The 9,387-nt window shown below is 42.4% G+C and overlaps 2 protein-coding genes across 2 annotated transcripts in view; one reads left to right on the top strand and one right to left on the bottom strand.

The window, feature by feature from the left end:
• Positions 1 to 9,387, bottom strand: part of zbtb40 (zinc finger and BTB domain containing 40) — a 390,649-nt gene that overhangs the window by 337,018 nt on the left and 44,244 nt on the right. The window lies entirely within an intron of this gene.
• LOC148070594 (inter-alpha-trypsin inhibitor heavy chain H3-like) lies at positions 243 to 8,807 on the top strand. Its single transcript, XM_087801137.1, has 20 exons — positions 243 to 355; positions 503 to 532; positions 1,897 to 1,920; positions 2,078 to 2,232; positions 2,303 to 2,407; positions 2,482 to 2,755; positions 3,036 to 3,164; positions 4,552 to 4,668; positions 4,726 to 4,897; positions 4,959 to 5,084; positions 5,528 to 5,709; positions 6,241 to 6,423; positions 6,486 to 6,625; positions 7,097 to 7,257; positions 7,315 to 7,410; positions 7,469 to 7,582; positions 7,719 to 7,920; positions 7,979 to 8,151; positions 8,388 to 8,499; positions 8,570 to 8,807. The coding sequence occupies exons 1-20, from the start codon at positions 245 to 247 to the stop codon at positions 8,706 to 8,708; spliced, it is 2,745 nt and encodes a 914-aa protein (XP_087657263.1). The 5' UTR covers positions 243 to 244; the 3' UTR covers positions 8,709 to 8,807.

Here is a 9,387-nt window from a genome sequence, read left to right as displayed (position 1 = left end):
AGTGACATCATCAATGACATCGACCTCTGATCACAGGATAACACTGTTTTCCACCATCAGGGCCTCGAACATGTCATTAAACACCTCTTTCGTCCCTTGACAGGAACACTCAAACATGGTTTTCCTCAGTGGGCGATGTGCCTGGGACAAGCCCAGTTTGTTGGTCAACCATCCAGGTTTGGCCCTTCCCATCTGGCCAGAGAGCTTTTCCTCCCGCTGAAGTCCAGAAGTTTTCAGTTTGGTCATGTCTGGTGTTGTGGGTGTCCGACTGCTGCTGCTGTGGGGCAGCGCCTGCCTCTGGCTGGCTGCGACGGTTGGCGGAGATCTGCTCATCTCTGACCTGGAGGACGCACAGGTACGATCTCTAAAATCATCTCATGTGGGTATGTCTGTGAAGATTGTTACTTATGTTTCAAACCCAACACAGAGTTGTTGCTCCTTCTGGTGAGTTTGTTCTGTCAGTTCAAAGCTCGCATGTTGGTAAATATTGTTTGTGTTTTAGGCAGCCAACAGTGCAGCCAGATCAATGCAGGTATGTGCTCACACCTAACATCACATTCAAGTCGCACTCTTCTATGACAGGATTATAGTCCCTTTAATAATCTGTCTCAGTACTTATGGTATCTTGTCATATCACTGTACAGGGTTCAAGCACAATTCTTTAAATCTGTGTTTACAAGTTGTATTCCTTCACCCCCTATCATCTTTTGTCGAAAACATTTCCCCCATTATAGGAAAAATTTCCCAAACATGTGATATTTTAGTTAGTTCAGCATGAGTTCATGTACATCATAAGGATTGAGTCAAAACAGAAAGTTACCAGTACTTAACAACTGGCACGAACAGACAAAGGCTGAACAAAAAACGAGTATTGCATTTCTGCACTTACACTTAGGCCATATTTTGAGTACACAAGTGTGTCCCAATGAGCAGTGTGCAAAAATGTAGTGCGCAATGCACTCCTTTACACCCTTAACGACCGGTGACGTAGATGGCGCTAAACTGAACATACTGTCGTCACTAACGACTCGTCTTCGGACCAGATACCCGTGTACATGTACCGAGAAAACACTTATTTTACCACAAAACAACACAACAACAATAATAACACAATAAAGCAAAACTTAATAACTTGTTTTAATTAGCGAAAAGGGCTGTCAAGTGACAATATGGTTCCAATGGCTGATTGCAATTAGCGTTAAAAAGTAGTATAAGCTTTTTTCCATTGCTCTTCAAGTATGCCTCATGCTAGAAGGGTGGAGAATACAAGAGGCTTCATTAGTTGGTTAAAAGAAAAAACATGATGGGTTGCTAAGGTTTTATGAAACAGCTGGTGTGGTATCATGATCCAGTGTCTTTATAGCACACTCCAGACTAAACCTTTCATAGTTTTTAAACTGAAATCACCACATACTTTTCTACAGTACTAGAAAAAAGATAGATACGGTACTGTGTCATGAAGCCTCATCTGCTGTTTCGTAAAAACTAATTTCCCATTACTAGTGAAAGTCTTAAATTGACCTGGCAACAAAATAGTAGGCTTAATGTTGTTATAAAAAGCAGGTTTAGAGTTTAAAGTATCATACAAATATCAACAACTTTTTGTTGTTTCCGACAATTCATTCTAGGATACCACTTACTAACATGGGAGGTCTAGAAGAATCTCAAAAGTGAGGAAGATACGGCCCTCTCTCTCGTTCCTCATTCCTCAACTTCTGAGTATTGGAACTACCCTCACTCGTCAAGGAAGTGCGGATTTTGAGCTTGAGGAACCAGTTTAAGGAATTAGGAGATGACTGGGACTGGCCCTTGGCTCTCATTAATTACTGTCAATTGAAATCATTTGAGACTGTTTTTAAAAATCCATTAACAACAATCTTCCCTCTTTTGTTCCAGAAAAGAAGCACCAGCGATGCCTTGGTAAGACGATGTTTTGTGTAAACAACTAACAACTGACTAACTACATCACAGCTTCCAAACATGCCATGACTCACCACAACACTCACAAACTACTGGTTTCATGTCAAGGTGTTTCTGTGTGCTTGAAAATAGCTCCTGACACTGATGTGTGATGCAGGTGGAGGTGTATAGCGTGAAGGTGGACTGCGTGGTGACGTCACGGTTCGCTCACACCGTCATGACCTCCACCGCGCTCAACAAAGCAAACGTTTCCAGGGAGATCTCCTTCGAGGTGGACCTTCCCAAGACGGCCTTTATCACCAACTTCACCATGTCAGTCTCCAACATGGAGCTTTTTCTCTCACGTGTCACTCGCTTGTTGACTCTTGGTGTGAACGCACAGGGAGATTGAAGGTCGGCAGTATGTCGGGCAGGTGAAGGAAAAAGAGAAAGCTAAGCAGCAGTATCAGAAAGCGGTTTCAATGGGACAGACAGCTGGGCTGGTCAAGTGAGTTGACAATTTCAACAAAGATAAAACTAACCACCCCAATAACTCACCGACAACTTCCTGTTTCCTCACAGAGCATCTGGGAGGAAGATGGAGAAATTCTCTGTGTCTGTCAATATCGCAGCCGAGAGCAACGTCACGTTTATTCTCACCTATGAGGAGCTCCTGCAGAGGAACAAGGGCAGCTACGAGCTCATGACTCGAGTCAAACCCAAAGTCCCGGTGCAGGAGTTCCAGATTGTCACCCACATCTACGAGCCTCAGGGAATCTCCTTCCTGGACACTCAGGCCACTTTCCTCACCAATGATCTGCTGCCTCTGGTGGAGAAAACAGTCACAGACAAAAAGGTCAACTTTTTACATTTTGTAGTCGAGTTACCAAGATGGAGCTGAACAGGAGAGTGGAGACAACATGGATCAGTCAGAGATGAGTGCTAAAGTGAGGAAAGCAGCGAGAGGAAAAGCTTATTTTGTATTTAAGGATCCCTTGAAGCAGAATTGAAAGAAGAAAATTTGACTCCAGTGGTTTTAGTGAACAAGTTATCAGGCATTGGTCTAAATACTTACTTGTTCCAAGCTCTTTTCTATTGATGAGGGACTTAAGATTGACTAGTTCGTTTGTCTTCAGGCTTACGTCTCCTTCTCGCCCACCCTGGAGCAGCAGAGGTCTTGTCCAGGCTGCGACACGAGTGTGATCGACGGAGATTTCATTATCAAGTACGACGTCAACCGAGCCAAGAGTCTCGGAGACATCCAGGTGTGATTACATTATAAAAAATGTTACCTTTTATGAATACAGTTCTATTAGTATGCATAACAGGCTTGAGTGTTGGTTAAGCCACACAGCCTGCAGAGACTCATTGATAAGGTCGCTGTCAAAGTACCTTCTCCCTCCATTATCTCAGCTGCTCTTTTCCTCTTGAGAAGCAGTAGAACAAATGGCCTGCTAGGCAAACTATTACAGCTTTATTATTTATTCATAGCACTGTAGTTACATTAGGTAACAATGAAATATCTGTCCCTAATTGCTCTTCCACCTTGGAGTCCAACAAGACAAAAGTGTAGCCAGTGATGTGCGGTGGGGTTGATGGTTGGTGAGGCACTGACTCCTTTAGTGTCAGATTTACAAGTATATGAACCCAAAAGGGAAACTTATTCAATTGGCTTCTGGTAATTTCATATTTCATCAACATTCTTCACACACATATAAAGTTTAATAAATATATGATTTAATTAATCATTTATTGGGGAATTTACAGTAAAGTTTAGCGAGAACTCTGCAGATTTAGGTTTGGCTCAAGAGTGAAGAATCCTGAGCAACGGTGTTAGACAAGTGGTCCTGTGATGACAGATAGACCCGCCTTGTCTTGCTTCTGATTGGTTAACATTGCGTCAGGCCTTCCGTGATTGGCTAGATTGGCAAACCGGAACAATGTTTATTATGGTAAAAAGATAAATGTTGAGTATTAAAGCATGAGAAAAACAAAAAATATTTTTATTTAATGCTAAAATGTAGTTTTTAAATATTATATTGTATTTTCCTTAGTTTTATCTCACTTTCGCGCTTCCTGAAAGGGCTGATTAATAGAAAAAACGTTTATTATCACCACACTCACTTGCATTTTCCTGCCATGGAGAAGGAGTATTGACTAACAGAAACTCTTTCTCTTTTCTTTTGTCATTTGAAACACTGTAAGAAATCTCGGCTGGAGCATGATTAGATCTTAGGACCTCTCAAAAAAAGACATATAAATCTACCCTCTAAACCCTGGAGCTGGGATGAACCAAGATCGCTTAGCTTACTTTGATGTAGGACCAGCAGTAGCACCCACTCATAATGGACTCGGTCTCTTATTTGCATGAATACTCTCTTGTTTCCCAGGATAGCTTATTCGAAGTTGGAATTCCTTATCTGAGCAACCCACCAAACCGAATAGGGCCATAGTCCTGAAATAGTGGCAGGTCTACAAGTGGTAACATTTCACGACTCGCTAGTCACATAAGCATCAACATATCAGTCAGTCAAAAAACACACAACAGCACCATTTCTGTATATTATTAAAAGACTGTGTAATGTTAGTAAAGCTATACTTATATGTGAAGCATTTGGTGTTATGTGCCTCACTTCTTCCTCTTTCTTCCAGATTGTAAACGGATACTTTGTGCACTTCTTTGCACCTCAAGATATGCCCACCATTCCCAAAAATGTGGTGTTTGTCATCGATAAGAGCGGCTCAATGTCAGGGATAAAGATACAGCAGGTAAGTGACCTTATGAGGCTGCTTTAGTGTTTGTCGTGACACAGCTACTGGTTGCAGACACGAGAGGCGATGCTGTTAATCCTGGATGAGCTTCAGGAAGGCGATCACTTTGGCATCATCAAGTTTGACCACTATGTGAATCGATGGAGGCCATCACTGTCCAAAGCTACCGAGGAGAACTTTAGGGCGGCCAAGAACTATGTCCGAAATATCGAGATGGACTATGGAGGTGTTTAAAAGAGAATTTAAAATATTTGTAACTCTTTACTAATTGTTTCTCCTCCACTCAGGGACTGACATCAATGCTGGTGTGTTAAGTGCCATCGACATGATCGTTAGTGACAGGAAGAGAAACACTTTGCCAGAAAGAAGCCTTGACATGGTGATTTTGCTCACTGATGGGATGCCAAATGGTGGTAAGTGTATTTGAATATATATATATATATATATATATATATATATATATATATATATATGCATAGCATGTGTACGATGTTGCAGGACCACTGTCCATCAATCTGAAAACTGTGGGAAGAAGCTGTTCCTAGTCTAGTGGTCCCACTTTGGATGCTCTGTCAGCATCTTCCTAGAAGGGAAGGGGCAAAAGAGTGAATGTGCAAGTTTGTGGTGGTTCAGAATTTTGGTTACCTTTCTTCGTTATTGGGATCTTTATCTAACCATCCTGTGCAGAGCCCTCTACTCATCCAGGCAGCAATGATGCAGGAGCTGAGGACACTCGTGTTAAGATCTGTTAGATACTTTGAGTAGAGATGTTGCAGAGAGAAAATATCTCCAACTTTCATGTCTGAGAGGTTGGTGGAAGTGGATATTATCAAGCTACATGTTGGTGATTCTACAGGTGTCTCCAACATCCCTCAAATCCATAGAAACGTGCAGGAGGCTATCGGTGGTAACATGTCACTCTACTGTCTCGGATTTGGCAACGACGTGGACTACTTGTTTCTGGATGTGATGAGCAAACAGAATAAGGGCTTTGCGCGTCGGATCTACGAAGCCTCAGATGCAACACTTCAACTTCAGGTGACAAACAGTCAGTTGACACAAGTCCAGAAAGAACAGATTCAATTCAAGAGACCTCCTAGTTTATTTTAACCCTTAACGTCATGACTGACATCTACACGACTGAGGTAGAAAGTAAATCCTTTTCACAGCGGGTTAGACATTTGAATGAGAAATGTTAGGCACAGAAAATTTACTTTGTGGCTTTATTATCACATGAATTATAAATATGTTATTAAACAAAAATGTTTTTAAGAAAATATTTTAAAAACCTTTCAAATAACATTCAAAGAAAAATTCACAAATGAAGTTAAATTTGTATTTTGACAAAACAGATAATTTAATACAATGAAAATAAGTTTTATTTGTTACACTACATAATAGGTTTACTGAACTGTTAAAAAAAAAGGTTCAGTTTCTGTTAACAAAGTAGACATGTAAAAAATAAAAATGAATACATACATTAAAAACAAGTCTTCGGTGCGTCAAGTTGAATTCAGTCGTTAAATAAGTGACCATTGAAAACTGATTACTGGCTCTTTTGGTCCGCAGGGTTTCTTTGAGGAGGTGTCCAGCACTTTGCTGCTAGACGTGAACATGCGGTACCCAGACAACACAGGGTACCTGACCACCAACCACTTCAACCAGCTGTTCAATGGCTCAGAGATCGTGGTGGCCGGCCGGCTGACTGACAATGACCTGAACAACTTCATGGTGGAGGTTTATGGTCAAGGGGTGAGGAAAATGCAAAATGACCATGGATCTTGTCTTGTACTCAACTATTTTTTTTGTCTCAGCTTGAGGAGGACTTCCGGGTGAAGGAGAAGGTAAATGTTCTGGACTGGGCCACCATCTACCCAGATGAAGATTATATATTTGGGGATTTTGTGGAGCGTCTGTGGGCTTACCTCACCATCCAGCAGCTTCTGGAGAAAAGGTGAGTTGGAGTCTCAGATCCAGGTGAAAATCTTTCTGAAAACTTTACAACCTAAGGAAATGAATGGACTTTCAAACAAGTCATGAAACATGAATACCAAGGCCAGTTAGATGAATCTTTTTCCACTCATGATGAACCTTGTGAATGTCCAGTGGCAGCAGCTCCAGGAAGAACACGACTTGATCGGCTTACACTCTCACATCTGTTTTCCCTGCCCCATTCTTTGTGTTAACGTATGAAAATGAAAGAGCCTCAGGTGGTTTTACAAGCAATGTTTTAAATCATGAAAACATATTCTCTGTGATGGAGCTACAGCAGATTTTCACGGCTGAACTCTTTGTTTGTTGCTATAAATGTTTTAAAGGAAATAGAATATGCTTTTAAAAAGTTCAAAACTATTTTAGACATCATCAAATCATCAGCATATACAAAATTGTGTACCTACACCAAAAATGGCGGTGTCTCCTGCAGTAAGAGTGGAACCTCAGAGGAAAAAAGCAACTCCACAGCAAAGGCCCTGGATATGTCTCTGGAGTACAGCTTTGTGACCCCGCTGACCTCCATGGTGGTCACCAAACCCGAGACTGAAGATGGGCCCACGGGTCCTCTTATTGCTGACAAACTGACAGAGGGTAGGTTGGACTTCTTGAGCTGACATCCATCGTGTTGATAACATGTTTGTCTTGCAGAGCAAAGACAGGAAGCAGAGAGACGGGGTGACGCTATTCCACACAACCAGCTTTCCAAACAGTATTTCAGCGCTCCATCAACGCCGGTTTATCTGGGTAAACTCAAGTCTTGAGTGACATCTTAGTTCAGAAACTTGATCGTGTTTGTTCGTAGTTGATGGGGATCCACATTTTCTGATCGAGCTTCCAGAGCGAGGCGACGCCTTGTGCTTCAACATCAACGACAAGCCTGGAACCATTTTCAACTTGGTCAAAGACCCAGATTTAGGTGAGACCCCATTCTGAAGAACTTTAATTCATAAACTCTAATAGAGTGGTGACACCTTGCAGTTCTTTTAAAATAGCTCACTTATCCGATAACTGATACATCAATGATCGATCTTGAGACTCACACCTCTCCTCAGGAATCCTGGTCAATGGTCAGACCATCGATGACAAGAAGGTTTCGGCCAACAGCACCATCAACACCTACTTCTGGCGATTTGGAATCATCCATCAGGAATATGGGTTGAAGATTGACATAACGACTCGATACATAACCGTGTTCCAGAACAACAAGCGGAAAAAGCTTTTGTGGTCCGATCTAGGCTTCATCAAAGGTCCCAAGTGAGTTTGTACACTTCTTAAATGAGGATTTTGTGGCTAACATTGCCTGATTCTCCAGTGTGGATCTTGAGCTGTCGAAGGATCGCAGCCTCACAATCACGCTCAGAGATTCCGTCAAGTTCGTGATTCTGCTTCACAAAGTCCGGGCGAAACACCCGCTGCACCAGGACTACCTTGGCTTCTACACTGTGGACAGTCACCTCATGTCACCCCACGTTCATGGTCTCCTGGGTACTGTATGGATGATCTACCTTTGTTCGTTACAATTCTGTCTACCTTCTTCTCTGCATTACAGTTTAGTAGCCCAGAAAAAAGAGCCTATTTTACTGATACTCTTGCCTCTGCTGATACTGACCTATGACAGAGTTTTTTTTAGGTGGTCTGGTAGTACTAAACCCAGAATATCTGTGTATTCTGTCATTCAAGGGGTAAAGATCTACTGGTGAAACAATGCTTTTCTCCTTCAGGTCAGTTCTATCGAGGTGTGCAGTTCGAAGTGACTGACCTGCGTGAAGGTGAAGTTCCAGAGAAACCTGATGCCACCATGTTTGTGAAAGGACACCGACTCAACGTCACCAGGTCTTCAGTCGAACCTCCTTCATGAAGCTGTCGGGGTCTTGCTGTACCTAACCTTGTTCTGAATCCATAGAGGATGGCAGAAAGACTACAGGACAAATGTGAAGAATGGAGAGAGCGTCCCCTGCTGGTTCGTTCATAACAACGGGACAGGCCTGGTGGACGGCTTGGCCGAGGACTATGTGGTGTCAGGTGTTTTTAAAACTATCTAGAGTTGGTGGAAGTTTTGTTTCATCAGTATCTCCTGTTTGACTCAGACCATGTTTTCATTTACTCACAATGAAAATAAAAGTTTTTTCTGAGCCTTGAAATAGATGCTTCTCGTTTATTTTGGCCCTTTTTCACTTCACCTCAGGCTCTGCCAAATCTATGCTGCATGCAACATCAGGTAGACACAATACCAAAATATCAGTCCACTATCGGGCTATCTGTGCCACGATCCAATCAGGACAGGAGACCCAGATGCGGAAGAGTCAATACATCCACGGAGGAATAGTTCAGAAAAAAACTCTTTAATAAATCCAGAGCGGTCCGCAATAGGAATGAATAGAAACAAAAACAAAACAGGCACTCGGGATGTAGGCAGGGCACGGCTGGAGATCGGGGTCTCACCAGCAACTAAAAACCAAAAGACAAAAAGACTCACGTGAGTAAAATAAAGCGCTGACAATGTCAGGAGTATCCACAGGATAATCAAAGTTCAGATCAAAAGGCGAGGAGCGAGATCGAAGGGATAGCCAACCTGGTCTGGAAACGCAATACTCTGGCGAGTTCTTCCGGGTAGAGACGCTCCTTATCAATGGGAAGAACCCGCCACTCAATCATCCCCAGCCGCGCATCTGCCAACGTCTGTCAACTCAAAACACAGGACACATAAAAACGGAAAACCAC

The sequence above is a fragment of the Callionymus lyra genome, chromosome 10 (assembly GCF_982586985.1).
Source record: "Callionymus lyra chromosome 10, fCalLyr1.hap1.1, whole genome shotgun sequence".
NCBI lineage: Eukaryota > Metazoa > Chordata > Actinopteri > Syngnathiformes > Callionymidae > Callionymus > Callionymus lyra.
Note: the sequence above shows the minus strand (reverse complement) of the source record. Positions and strands in the feature narration are given on the sequence as shown.

What these genes read in the sequence shown, in the direction of transcription:
- LOC148070594 (XM_087801137.1), top strand. Translation starts at nt 245, where the DNA reads ATGTCTGGTGTTGTGGGTGTCCGACTGCTGCTGCTGTGGGGCAGCGCC. An exon ending in CTGACCTGGAGGACGCACAG is followed by an intron (nt 356 to 502) that starts GTACGATCTCTA and finishes TTTGTGTTTTAG; the next exon opens with GCAGCCAACAGTGCAGCCAG. An exon ending in ATCAACGCCGGTTTATCTGG is followed by an intron (nt 7,411 to 7,468) that starts GTAAACTCAAGT and finishes GTTTGTTCGTAG; the next exon opens with TTGATGGGGATCCACATTTT.